This window comes from Mustela erminea, chromosome 9 (genome assembly GCF_009829155.1).
Source record: "Mustela erminea isolate mMusErm1 chromosome 9, mMusErm1.Pri, whole genome shotgun sequence".
NCBI classification, from domain to species: Eukaryota; Metazoa; Chordata; class Mammalia; order Carnivora; family Mustelidae; genus Mustela; species Mustela erminea.
The window spans coordinates 83,635,296-83,650,675 of record NC_045622.1 but is presented as its reverse complement, the minus strand read 5'-3'; the positions used below and the strand labels follow the sequence as shown (position 1 = coordinate 83,650,675).

Below are 15,380 nucleotides of genomic sequence, written 5' to 3'. Positions count from 1 at the left end.
GAGTCATTGAGGAAAATCTTGTAAAGATGCCTCTTTTTCTGTCTGGGGAGGACTGACCTCTTTTCCTGAAAGTGTAGCTTCAGGAGATTTATACACAGTAACAGCAAGGGAAGAAAGAGACTTGTTCTATTCAGATCAACTTTTTTTCTTCCCTTTTTTTCCTTCAAAATTTGGAATGTAGAAAAAGATATATACCATAAAATTTACCATTTTAAACATTTTTAAGTATACAGTTCAGTGAAATTAAATACATTCATAATGTTGTGTTACCATCACCACTAACAATTTCTAGACCAGTTTTCATTTTGCAAAACTGAAACTCTATACCTATTAAATAATAACTTGCCATGTCCTCTTCCCCTCCAGGTCCTGGCAACCACCATACTACCATCAGCTCTATGATTTTTTAATACCTTAAGTACCTCATGTAAATAGAATCACAGTATTTGTCTTTTTGCAACTGACTTATTTCACTTAGGATAATGTCCTCAAGATTCATCAGTGTTGCTGCATATGTCAGAATTTCCTTCCTTTTCAAGGTTGAATAATATTTCATTGCAATATAGGCCACATCTGGCTTATCCATTCATTTGTTAATGGATTTTCAGAATGCTTCCACACTTTAGCTATTATAAATAATGCTAAGAACACAGGTGTACAAATATTTCTTCAAGATATATGTTTAGATCAGCTTTATGATTAATGAAGATACCAATAAAAATCAGCCTCATGTCACAATAATATTACATGTTTACAAGAAATCAAAGAAAAAATAACACTATTAATGATGGACTTACATATACTCACTGTATATTAAAACCACAAATACACAACAATTTAACAATCTAAAGTAAAAGACATTTTTTTGGGCATTTCTGAAATCTGTTTTACTTAAATGGCAAATGAAAATAACTTATCAGACTCAGACTCATAAAGCATGTATATATCACTCTTCCTTATGTCACACTAGTTAGGGAAAAGAACTCTGGGAAAGATTCATACCTGGATAAGATGTGTTGGCATTGTGATGATACAGGCCGAAAGAGAAGTTCGTAGAAGACCACGGAGAACATACAGGAACTTCGTAAGGCTGTGGCTGTTGTCACAGTTTTCTGTACAGCAAATGTCATCTCCCCACAAAGGTGAACCAAGATTCTGGATTCCTATTCTTAAAATGTTTTTCTGTTTTTTCTAAAGGAAAGTGGGAGAGAGGTAAACACATTAAATTTTGTTAACCAGTAGGCTACCTCTTTCACTTCTCTTTGCCAGTTTTTAAATTTATAAAAGATTAGGGAGGTAATGTCAGTAGAGGTGGTAAAATATGTAGTTAGTGTAAGGTAAGATAAAGGAAATCTTCACTATTACAAGACTGCAAAAACACAATTGACTTTTTTTCTTACTTTTGTAAAATTTGAAGAGTATCAAAAGCCTCAATCTTCTACATTTTAACAGTGACTACTCTAAGGATTGTTTGAGGTGTCTGAAAAAATATATAAAAAATCAGTTAGCAATAAAGAACATCTACACCAGAAGGCTTACAAACCATTCTTAGTATTATAAAATTCTACAAGCCTTTCAATAAACTATAATTTGCTCAATATTTCTCATTTAAAATGCTACTGTGTCCAATGTCCAATACTTTGAAAGAAGTTTTAAAATGTGTGTTTTGGTTTTACACTCTCTCTATATAAGCCTTTATTTATTCTTCTTGAGGTTATTTTTACCAAATAATTTAAATTTAATGCTTCCATAAAATTGAACAAGTGAACATCTAGAAGTCAAGACTACTGATATAGTGACTAATATTTCCTGGAAAAAAGAACATTTAAAAACCATTAAATAAAACCTAGGATGATTATCATTAAGTGTTTGCCAGAGATGTATTTATAACAGACTTTACTGTTTGTGTTATTCTAACTGAACAAATGTTTTATAAATGCTTTCCTTAGCAATCCGGCAAAACTTCTGGGCAAAGGAGGAGACAATAGCAAAACCTGGTGCATGGAAGTAATTTAAAAATTATTATTACAATTCTCATTGGTAAAGTTAAGTTTTCTCTCTTAAAGCAGAAATTTGGAACATGTGCCACTTTTGAGTGTGATTTCTGCTGAAGCCAGATCCTACAATGTATCACATGTTATTGCTATAATAAAACTAATAAAATTTATTTAACTAATATAATTTATTAACCACCCTCTAGCTCCCTGATATTACAGATGAAAGTTGAATTTGTGTTATTTTTGAGAATTTATCAATAAAGGAAAGTAGGGAAAATGTTAGAAGAGGAAAAACAAAAAGGGACAATAATTAGTAAAATGGGTAAGACAGATATTCAGTGTCTAGACTGTGTAATTAAGAAGATGCAGTTCTAGGCAAGACCCATACACTACATAGGCATTCATTTTCTCATCTCTACAATAAAAAGGACAGAATGGAACATTGTTCTATGAGCCTATATAATTCTTCAAATCTATAAAGGGACACAATGGGTTGGATACAGCTATTAAAATGAGATTACAGAAAAAGGAATTTAGTTTAAGCACATTAAAAAAAACCTTCCTGACTGCAAGAACCTGGAACACAATGATACTATCAAAGTAGCCAGTCCAATTTTCTTTTCGGGTCATATTAAGTTTATGATAGGCAGTCACCTTAAGATATATGTTATGATCCTCGGCAGTCCATAAAAATTGTTTTCTTTTTTAATTTCTGCATTACTTGAATGAAATGAAATAATAATATTTTACCAGGGCTTGTGTTATAAGTTTAAATAAGTTTTGGATGAATTCATGTAAAATATCTGTGAACTGACAGGTTATCCCTTACATTGTATTACTTCGGAACTCATAATTTAAGTAAAATGGCAAGATTACATTTTATTTTGTCATTCCTAAACTTGTTTTCTCATGTATCTTAATTAGATTCTCAACAGAAAGAGCAATCTGGAAAAAGGGAGAGAGAAACATTTCCTCAAAATCTAGGTATTAGAACAAAATCTGAAGGCAGAAGGAGAGCAACATTATATCGTTTTCCCTGACAACATTTCAGAAACTGAGGGTCAGCTGTATATTTTAACCCAGTCACTATTACCAACTATTGTATCAAAAAGCATCTGCTAAAAGTTTATAACAAAAATGCTGTTAGGTGCAGAAGCAGGAGAACTACAGAGGTCTAGCAACTTTGACAGATACATTGATATATCTGAAAAATAATGAAAATATTAAGCCAAAGAATAAATAATGAGATATTTAAGTGGGGTAGGTACTCAGCACACCAGAGTATAATTGAGCATAATACTTCAACATAGGGAATACATTTATATTTTTTAAAAAAATGACAGTAATTGCAAAAAAAAAAAAAGGCTGAATTACAAATTTCCTGAGTTGTTTTTGTTATAATTCCTTTGCTATGACATATAATAATGGGGGCACATCGTAGGGCATAACAAAATTTAAAAAATAAACTTTTGTGTTAAGCTGAACAATAAATACTTAAATTTATTCCTATGAGAACATGCAAAATATTTAATCTGGTATTCTAAGGAAAATCAATGTTCATTACTATTACATATCTCTTAGATATTTAGTTATATTCATAACTTAAATGAAATTATGGCAGCGATTTGTAAATGTCTCCATTCCAAATATCTTTACAGATGAGCTACACTACTTTACTTACTACCAAGGTAATCATGTAATAGTATATAATACTCAGTTCTTAATAGCCTACTTCAAGTAAACTAAATTAGGTTATTTGAAAATATAAGTTTATTTGGAAATGTAGTGATAGAGGAAATAAGAAAAAAATTTCCTTTTAAAAAGAATTATTTGGGGCACCTGGGTGGCTCAGTTGGTTAAGCGTCTGCCTTCAGCTCAGGTCATGATCCCAGGGTCCTGGGATTGAGCCCCACATAAGGCTCCCAGCTCAGCAGGGAGTAAAGGCTTCTCCTTCTCCGTCTGTCACTCCCCATGCTTGTGCTCTCTCTTTCACTTTCCCGAATGAATAAATGAAAAAACTTTTTTTTTTTAAAGGAGGATTTATTTCAGTCTCAGAACATTATTTTGACTCAGGAATAATATTTTTTGAAGTAGTGTTTCACAGATGCATTTTTGTGGCTTCTTGAACTCATCTAAAGTTTCTGAGACAGATGTATGGATAAGGTAATTTGGCAAATGATACATTCCATAATATAACAATATGGAAATTTATTAACATAAAGACAACATAAAATTTATGCTTTTGCATGTTATAAATTTTTTCACCATTCTTGGTATTCACCATATAAATATCTACATCCCTGTTTAATCTTTATGAAAGTCAATAGTTGTAGAACCTCTGGTTCAAAGAGACAAACCAGTTCAATTTGTTGTTTATCAACTTTCATGAAATAAAATACCATTTATTGAAAATTGTGTTGTTTTTCATACTCAGATAAATGACTAGGAAAATAAACATTTCATTCCATTCTAATAATAGCTTACTGATCAAGGGTTCTTTGGATGGATGTGTGCAGATGTGTGTACACATGTGTATATACATATATATGCAAGTATGTATATATCTTTTTGCTATTGGCTTTGCTTTTTTGCACTTTATAAAATTTCTTGCTCTTAGAAGATGTATCATCATTCTGCAAGAACACCAGCTCTGCACACTGTATCATAGGAACTGTTGTGACATGCCTGTTTCCATAGCAACCACAGCCAGTGGAGAGAGGTGTCTGTCAGGGACCAATTTACCTCTCCAGACGGGCAATGCTACTAAAGGGATGACACAGTGCCCATAAATTTAGCTAGAACCAAAAATGGAGCAACAATGAGCAAAATAAAATTGTAATAAAAACTGAGCCCACAAAACTGTAACATACATGAAGAGTTATCTACAAATAAATATGTATGCTTCACCAAACACATAAGTATTTTCAACTTGCTATTAAACTGATGATCAGCTATGGTGAGTGCTGTGAAATTTCTAGGCCTGATGATTGACAGAATTGTACCCCTGGGGCAAATAATACACTATATGTTAATAAAAATAATTTTTAAAAAACCTGATGATGAAAACAAATTTAAAAATTACCTTGCTGTGGAAAAAAAATTAAATACAGCAGTAAAGTTTATAGGAATACTTAAAATTTATGGATTAGGAGAAAATGCAGTTGATAATGCAAAAACAAAAGACTTCTAGATTCCTTGCTTTCTTCAGTAAAAATAATGGTGCTCTGGAAATACTTCTGCTAAAATAATAATAATGAACTGAAAATCTTTAGCAGCTATAGCAATTAAAATCACTGAGAAAGATTTCTGAAAGGCATGATATCTAGAAATAAAATTTCTCTCATTTTGTTTAAGTTAAACTAACCGGAACATCTTTAATAGTAGGAATTTGGAATCTTTAACAGAGGGAATTTAAAAACTTCCATTTTTAAAAATAGAGCTACAGAGAAATAATTAAGTTATAAAATATTTTAAAATAGCAAACAAAATCACTTTTTATTCAATCAGACAACTCAAAGCATGATGTTATAAGAAATAAAATCTTAACTAATTTTTACTCATAAGGGAATTCAGTTAAGGACTAAATGACAAATATAAAAAATTTAGATAAGAAAGTACAAGTCCTGCAGATTTAGGAGTAATTTTAACATGTGGTTATTTATTAATTCCAGGTACTACAAATATGTACTTCAGATAATTTACGTTGACAATGTATGTATACATCTTTTGTGCATACACTGAGAACTTAGCTAAAACTTTAAATACACATTAACAATCAAACTAAGGCTGCCTGTGCACTGCTTATGGACATCTTCTGTGCTTGGAAACAGCTTGCTCACTGTTGATTATTCTAAAACCTTCTGGGTTTACCTCTAAAGAGTTTAAAAGCAACATTATACACATGATTACAAAAGGTTTTGAAGGTACTCAATACCTGGGGATTGGATCCATCAAATCCTTCCTCATATATGACGTTCTGGATAAATTGAAGCAGCTTCCTGTAGCCACCAGTCAAAGAACTGTTGGTAAGAAGTGGTTCAAACACATAAATGGGCTAATTACAAGGGAAATTCAAAATCTAACCCAAAACATTAAGGAAATAATTAAAATTCATGAAATTACTTAAATATAATATAAAATGAACCAAAATAGTAAAAATAATTTAAAAATATACAGTCAATAGACCCTGGGAATAAGTTAAAATGCCTTATGTTAACTGGCTCAGTGTTCTTGACATAATGGGAAGATAAAAATCTGTGGAGACTGAGATGGCTTAATTATGTCAAGCTTAGTTACCTCCAAGAAAATTAATGATTTAATGAAGCAACCTAAAAGATGAAGCCACTATAGCTTTTCAGGAGTAATCATAGATAATTACCACATAGTTAATGAAGTGCTATGCCAAGTACACCTGAATCAATATCTCGATCACCTAAGCTCATTTGCCAGGAAAGTCTTAATTTTCTTAGAACAAACTGCTAAAATAATAGTAATTAAAAATTTGATCTTTTAAGGCCTATGAAGACAAGCGAGTGTAATTTCCACTTTGTTTTTAAAACAAAAATAATAAAGTAAATGTATGAATTCAAGAAGATAAATTATCTCTCACATGAATATTAATAATAATGTTCCTATTTTAAAATATTTTACAAAAATGGGGAGACTGCCAGGCTCAGTTGGTACAGCATGAGACTTGTGATCTTGGGGTCACGAGTTAAGCCTCACGTTAGGTGGAGAGCTTACTTAAAAATGTTTTTACTAATGTTATGAAACACCTCAAAAAAAATTAGTAACTGTGAAGAACATCTGGTTTAACAATGACTGAATTTAATATTCTTGATAATGCACAACTTGCGTGCTGTGGCTGAACATTGTCATGATAATGGAGTTCTGGAGCGTAGCTGTTTTATCGACATTTAACTGACAAGTGCTGTAAAAGCGGTGGGTGTCCTTAAACATACAGAAGTGTTTGCTTCGTGTGATCCTAAGTAAGGCAATCACATATGCAGAATCAGTGCCCTAAAGAAAAATGAAATATAATTTGAAGCACACATGCAACATTGAAGAACCTAACAAGTAGGGAAAGCAGCTGACTACTTAGTGTGCAAAATCAGTGGTAGGCTACTCGGCACTGTTGTCCTTTTCTGTAAATATTTTATTGGAACAGCCAGAGCTAGCCCCAAAGCACCTAACAAAAACAAAATAGAAAACAAAGAGAAAGGAATACTGTTATGTGCAAAATAAATATGACTCCAATTGGAGGGCTTTGCCAGTATGGTTTATTTCACATATAGTTATTTCTCCATTTCAATGAGAGAATGGATTATATGGACACATTTTTTCCAGTTTAGTGAGTGAAGAAATGTGTCCATAAAAATGATATTCCATAATGGTACTGATGTGACTCTTTCATAAGTATATGAATATATAAATATATATAAATACATAAATACATATGAATAGATAAGTAACACATTTGTCCCAGCTAGCTCAACTTTCAGAAGACAGTGCTGCTGTTTGAAGGCAGCATGTTCAATTCCTATCCGGGTCAATTAGATGTGCACAAGGGGTAAATCTGCTCCAAGGCCCCAGATTATGAAGTGAATTTCAGGCAACCATTTGACAAATGTCAATATTGGTTAAAGGAGGGTGGATCAAGAATATAACCAGTTCATTCTAATCCACCAACAGCCAATCTACTCAAGACATTATTTCACATATAACAACGTTTCTTAAGCATTCTTCCTTCTTCCCCAAATTGTTCAATAATAAAATTTGCCTTAAGTGCTTGGTAGTAAATTTGCTGTCTGAGGTACATTTCTAGACAACACCTACACAAATTAATTCTTAGTTTTTTGTTGCTACTACTCAACCAGAACAATCAGTTATTTCTTTTTATTCTCCCAGTCTGTTAAAGTAACTATAGTAGAGTTAAGGCTCTCTTCAAAGGTGGTAGAGAGGTTTGTTATGGGAACAAAAATAAAGACATACAGTCAAAACACCTTAATCACTTTCTTTATTTAACACTGACATAAAAAAATCCAATCACCAGCAATGTTTAGAACTTTATAAATAATAAACCTCCCCAAACTAACTAGGACAATAAACACTTTGATAACAAAATTAAATGGGAAAAAATCAATATATTTAGGTATATAAATTGATAATATTCATTTATGATACACGAAATTACAGCATTTAAAACTGAACTAGTTTATATAGTATTGATATTAAACTATTACTAAGTATTGTTAATCTCTATGAGATACACCTCCTGCCAGCAATACATATAAAAATCTCTTTTTACTGAAAAAAAATCTTCTATTGTTATCTAAAATTTTTAAAAAATTAAACTCCTTTAATTTTGAGGCTGTTGTCTTTTTTTTGTAGCTGTTCAGCAGTATAGTAACTTATAAATCAGGGGGTAGCAGAAGAAACTCTAGTTACAAATATGACCCTGTCCTCCTTATTAGTGTTTCCAAGCAATTAACAAAGGTTAGGTTATCAAAGTATTTAAAACATGTCCTAAAGCAGCACATTTCAAATCCTGTATACTATTTTCTTTGATTTTCTTAATTTTCAACAACTTTTATTGTTATAATAAAAAAAAAGAATTTGTGATTCCACGATTTGTCTTTAAAACTACAACAGTATGAAGAATATAAAAACAATTATTAGAACTTTAATTTTTACCTTTAAAAATCATTTAAAATTGTTTTTAGTCAAAAAAATTGTTCCATTTACTATCAGAAGATATTACCATATCTTCTGATAGTAAATTTCTTTATATTAATATTAAATACGGGTAAGAGTTGTCCAATGACATGAAATGTAAAGCTATACATATATTTTATTATTATTATTATTTTTTTTAAGTAGGCTCCACAACCAACGTGAAGCCCAGTGCACGCTTGGACTCATGACCCTGAGATCAAGATTTGAGCTGAGATCAAGAGTCAGATGCTTAACTGACTGAACTACCCAGGCACCCCTAAATTTATATTCTGATGACCAAGTTCAACATTTTTTAAAAAACTGACAGAAGAAATGAGACTTTTGTACCTATCAGTATCTCTCCTCACCCAATTTTAAGCAGGACGTCTGACAGACATTTACAACAGTTAACTTCAATTTCTATTGACGAATGGCATTTTGGTGTTTTTGTGAAAAGTGATTTTGTCATCCTCATTAAGAAGGTTTAAAAAAAAGGGGGTACCTGGGTGACTTAGTCCCATTGGGCTTTGGACTCTTGATTATGGCACAGGTCAATGATCTCAGGGATCAAGAGATCCAACCCCATGTTGGGCCTCCATGCCCAGTGAAGAGTCTGCTTGTCCCCCCTCTCTTTGCTCCTCTCTATGCTCGTCCTCTTTCTCTCTCAAATAAATAAATAAATCTTAAAAAAAAAAATTTTAAAAATTTGCTATAGTATATCTAGATGTAGATATAGATGCAGTATATCTAGAAAAGAAATCAAGCTTGAGTAACAAAAGATGAGATTTTATTTGTGAAAATATAAACTACAAAAGCAAAAATACATATATATGAAATAACTAGTTGATAAGGGAAATGTTTTTTTGTAAATAATAAACTCGGGTATTTTTTGTAACAAAACTACTTGATTTTATCTACTGGCAAACTGTCTAACATAGTAAATACTCAGGAAATGTTTTGCATCTCTGTCACATTTGATCATTACAACAGCCTTGTGAGGTAGTCATTAGCTCTATTTCATGGTAGGGAAAATTAAGACCTTTTTGGAGATTTAAGTGATTCGTTCAAAGCTGTACGACAATTAAGCGACAGGCACCTAAAAAGTTTTCTAAGCCTCAGAGTGAGATCCAGATTCAATGAAGTCTGTGGGTTCAAATACACTAATGTGGCTGTGATGAGGTTTGGACATGACTCCATTTAACACAAAGTATCCAGGTGTATAGTTTTAGGAAGAGATTTTTCTTTAGTCCCACCTATGAACCTTCACAATAGGCCTCACTTGTATTAACTTGGTACACGACATATAAAGACAATTCAAGATGGAAATAATGTAGGTTTACAATATATAAACGATACCAGCATAACACAGTAGAAAGTACACTCAAGACCTGGGCTCCTGGTCTATCTGTATCAGCAACTACAGCTAAACGTGATAATGAGGCAAAGTACTTAACTTTTCTGGTCTGGGGCTCAAAATTTTCTCAGGTGACCGAGTTGCACTAATAATCTCTCTTGTCCTTTCTGACTTAAAATTACATAGTTCAAGAATGATTTTCTTTTTAAGACTGATTTCTCTCATTAAAATGATTAATTGCTGGGTTTTTGAAAATAAGAACTTCTGGTGCATTTTAATATTGATATTACTACTTGATAGAAATACTTAGGAAGAAAAACTGTTATCACACCCAATTAGGATTAATTTAAAGTGAAGATGAAGCATTTTGATATTATTATGTAAATCATTGAGAAAATATGATTTGTATTACCAAAATTCTATTTACACATATATTTCAAGTATCCATTTATGACAAATAGTGAGATATACTTGTAGGGGAGTAGGCACAATATTAAATGTCTCGACTAATTGTGTAAAATAGTTTGCCTAGCTAAAGTTATATTAGCATATAATTTGCATGTGACTATAAAGACTGTGAAGTCTATTCACAAGTAATTTTCAAGTTAAAAATTCCATTACTATTACCCTGAAGGCTGTCAAAGATTTTTCTTTTCTGACGCTTTTCACCTAGTAACACTGAGTTTGATTCTCTTCACCATGAATACTCAACTAAGAGTAGAACATACAGAGACTAGGAATGCAAGGAGAACAATGACCAGCACAGACCTAAGAGTCGCAGTTGGAAAATACTAAGAATGTGCACTCAGTGTCTGACGGAAATACTACTGAAAGAGGTCACGGACTTTCACGAAAAAGAATTCAGTTCTACATTACTCTGATTTCTTTTACGTACTGATGTAAAAAAGTTATTAGATTATGTCTCCTACTACCCATCATTGTTGTTGTCATCTAGCCAACACTGGGCCATTAACTGTCTTTCAAACATCCTGGCCTTTCAGTTTCTTGACCACCTCTCCTTCAATGATCTTATTTCCATCCTACCGTGGTGCTCCCTCTCATGATCATACCTTAGACCTTGCCATTATCAATAACTGTTATCCCTATGTGACCTCCATTCACACCCACAACTGCCACTTCCTATCTCCACCCAGAGCCCATAGGGAATCATTTGACTACACTGAGATCTCCAAACCATTGCCTACCACTTCACTCGCGCCCTTTGATATTCTTTCAACTATTTAACCACCTTTATCCATGATCAATTCTTGTATCTCCTTCCTTGCTCTTCTCTTGCCTTATCTCACCTGCTCAGCAAAACTATTCTAAATTAAACTCTCTGTCCACTCCGCATTTGCCTCAGTACAGCTAAAAGTGGTAGGAGAAACGGCCCCATCCCAGTGGACTGGTCTCAGTGTAAAATCATGACCTCAAACTTCAATAGGCCCTTAAGACTGCCTGGCAATCCCACTATACACAGTCTCACCCTTCTTGATGATTTTTCATACTTTCTCTTTATATACAAACCCTTAATATCCCTACCCATCTTTATTCTTAGCTTATAACCTTTCACTGAGAAAACAGAAACAACTAGCAGAGACATCTATCACTACATTTACCTATCAGCATCTTTACCAACATAAATACCCTCTCCTCCTAAATTACCATAGTTGAACTATTTATGAAACTTTTTTTTTTTTTTTTAAAAAGCAAGTTCTACATGGGGCTTCTAATGTGGGGCTTGAACTCATGACTGAGATCAAGAGTCAGATGCTCTACTAACTGAGCCAGCCAGGTGCCCCACAGGTGAACTATTTATTTATTTAAAGATTTTATTATTTATTTGACAAAGAGATAGACAGCACAAGTAGGCAGAGCACAGGCACAGGGAGAGGGAGAAGCAGGCTCTCCACTGAGCAGGGAGCCCGATGTGGGGCTCGATCCCAGGACCCTGAGATCATGATCTGAGCCAAAGGCAGCCACTTAACTGATTGAGCCACCCAGAAGCCTCTAGGTGAACTATCTAAACACCTATACTAACCCAGTATCTGTACTTGCTCCCAGACCTCATCCTATAGGATGTCACTCTAGCAATTCTTCCATTTCTCTCTCATATTAACTTTCCCTTTCTAATGGATGCATTCTAAAGTATATAAACATACTCTTATGTCTTCCTTTTTTTTTTAAAATAAACACAAGTAAATCTCTTCCTTTTAAGAAAATAAAAACATTTCCTGTCTCACTTCCTCTGCCAACTACTACTCTATTTTTCTGCATCAGAACTCCTTGAATTTTCTAATATTTGGTGTCTCCAATTCCTTCCCTCACATTTTCATTTAAAACCATTCCACACCAACATCATTTCATTAAAACTGTTATTATGGTCACCAGTGACCTCCACTGGCTAAAATCAATGGATCCTTTAATTTTTGTTAAAAGAATTTTATTGAGATATAATTTATATACCATTCAATTCACCCACTGGAAGTGTACAAATTGTGGGCACCTGGGTGCCTGACTCGGTTGGGTGTCTGACTCTTGATTTCGACTTAGGTCATGATCTCAGGATTGTGGTTTGGGCCTGGCCTTGAGCTCTGTACTCAGCAGGGAGTCTGTTTCTCTCCCTTTCCACTTCTCCCATCATGTGTGTGCTAAAATATATAACTAAATCTTTTTTTAAAAAGTGTACAATTCAATGGCTTTAGTATATTCACAGAGTTAGGTTAACTATTACCACAATCAATTTTAGAATAGTTTTCATCCCTTCAGGAGGGAGTGCCATACTCATTAGTATCACCCTCCTGAACTTTCCCATGCCCCCAGCCTGAAAGAACCACTAATCTACTTTGTCTCTATATATTTGCTTATTATAGTCATTTCATGTAAGTGCAATCATATATAATTTGTCTGTTGTTATTGGTTTCTCTCACCATAATGTCTTAAGGGTTCATCTATGTTGTAGCAATGTAACAATATCTCACTCCTTTTCATGGCTGAATAATATTCCAGATATGGATATATCATATTTGTTTAACCATTCATCAGTTGATGTATATTTGGGTTGCTTCTACTTCTTGCCTATTATAAATAATGCTGCTATAAACAATTCATGTACAGAGTTTTGTGTGGACATGTACACAACACTGAGAAATAAAAAAAAAAATTTCTCTTGGCCATATACCTAGGAGTGGGATTGCTGGATCAAATAATAACTCAATGATTAACCTCTGGGGGGAAATGCCAGACTGTTTTCCAAAGCAACTGTCATTTTACATTCTTGCTGGTAGTATATGAATGTTCTGATTTCTCTGCATCCTTGCTAACACTATCTGAATTTTTGATTCTAGCCATCACAGAAGGTGTGAAGTGGTATCTTATTGTGTTGTTGTTTTATTTGCTTGTTTTGGCCTGGTATATTTTTTTTTGTCTTTTACTTTATATGTTTTCTTGTCTATATATTTGGATTTATTTTTTGTAAATAGAACATAGTGAAATTTTTTTAAAGACTCTATTATTTATTTATTTATTTGAGAGAGAGAGAGAGAGAGAGAATGAGAGAGCACGAGAGAGGTCAGCTGGAGAAGCAGACTCCCGCTGAGCAGGGAGCCTGATGTGGGACTCGATCCTGGGACTCCAGGATCATGACCTGAGCTGAAGGCAGTAGCTTAACCAACTGAGCCACCCAGGCACCCCCCATAGTTAAATTTTTAACCCATTTTTTCCTTTTAATTGCAAAAATACATATAGTGTACAGTTTAGTAGTGTTATTATATTAACAGAACTTTTTATCTTGCAAAACTGAAACTGTATACCCATTTAAAAAACTCATTGTTTTCCCCTCTCCAGCCCCTGGTAATCACCATCACAAATCACAAAGTAGTTTGTTTCTATGAAGCTGACTACTTTGGATACATCACATGAATAGAGTAATATAGTATTTGTCTTTTTGTGCCAGGCTTATTTCACTTAGCATAATGTCCTTAAGGTTTATCCATGTTGTAGCATGTGTCAGGATTTCCTTTCTTTTTAATACTGAATAATATTTCACTGTACGTATATCCCACATTTTGTTTATCCATTCATCGATTGCTAGACATTTGGATTGCTTCTACCTCTTGGCTATTGTGAATAATACCATATCATAATGCTATGAGCATGGGTATGCAAGCATCTCTTTGAAACCCTGCTTCTCATACTTTTGGATATACACCCAGAAGAGGGATTGCTCAATCATACAGTCTATTTTTTAATTTTTTGAGAAATGCCATAAAACTTTCATAGCAGTTGTACTATTTTACAATATCACCAAGGCACAAGGGTTCTAATTTATCTACATCCTTGCCAATACTTTCTATTTTCTATTTTTTTGAGAAGCTACATTAGTGAGGGAGATATTATCTCACTATGGCTTTGACTTGCATTTTTCTAATGATTAGGTCTATTACCTTTTCATTTGCTTTTCAGCTATTTGCATATCCTCTTTGGAGAATTATCTGTTCAAGACCTTGGCCCAGATTCTAATCAGGCTATTTGTTGTTACTGAATAGTAGTTCTTTGTATATTTTGCATATTAATTCTTTATGACATAAAAGATGGACAACTATTTTCTCCCATTTCTTAGGTTGCCCTTTCACTCTATTGACTGTGTCTTTGGATGCAAATAAGTGTTCAAGTTTGAAGTAGTCCCATTTGTCTATTTTTGCTTTCTTTGCTTGTGCTTTTGGTATTATATCCAAAATAATTGTCAAATCCAACGTCATGAAGATTTTCCCCTCAGTTTTCTTTTAAAACTTTTATAGTTTTGGGTTTCATGGTTAGGTCTTAAATCCATTTTGAGTTAATTTTTATATACAGTATAAGAGAAGAGCCCATCTTCATTCTTTCGCATGTGGATAATCCAGTTTTCCCAGTACCATTTTACTGAAGACTGCTCTTTCCCCTTGAATGGTCTAAGCACTCCTGTAGATGACTGTTTGACCATATACGTGAGGGTTTACTTCTGGGTCCTTTATTATATTCTATTGGTCTAAATGTTTGCCTTTATACCAGTACCAAACCACACTGCTTTGATTACTGTAGCTTTGTTAAATGTTTTGCAATTAGGAAGTATGAGACCTCTAACCTTGTTCTTTCGCAAAACCATTTTGGCTATTTGGAGTCCCTTGAGATTGAGTCCCTGTAGGACTTTAAATAAACTAATTAAACCTGTTGTGTCCCTTTCCTCATGTTCAAAATGGGGATACTATAAGCTTCATGAGATTTTTAAGGATTAAATGAAATAACAAAAATAATAAGTTAATAGGTGAGAGATAATC

The 15,380-nt window shown here is 33.3% G+C and overlaps 1 protein-coding gene across 2 annotated transcripts in view; it reads right to left on the bottom strand.

Moving 5' to 3' along the window:
• ELP4 (elongator acetyltransferase complex subunit 4) overlaps positions 1-15,380 on the bottom strand; it is a 247,008-nt gene that overhangs the window by 146,055 nt on the left and 85,573 nt on the right. For both annotated transcript variants that reach the window (XM_032359364.1, XM_032359365.1), the window contains exons 6-7: positions 5,932-6,016; positions 1,003-1,191 (exon numbers count right to left, since the gene is read on the bottom strand). In XM_032359364.1, the coding sequence (XP_032215255.1) occupies positions 1,003-1,191; positions 5,932-6,016 (274 nt within the window). The remainder of the gene's footprint in view (positions 1-1,002; positions 1,192-5,931; positions 6,017-15,380) is intronic.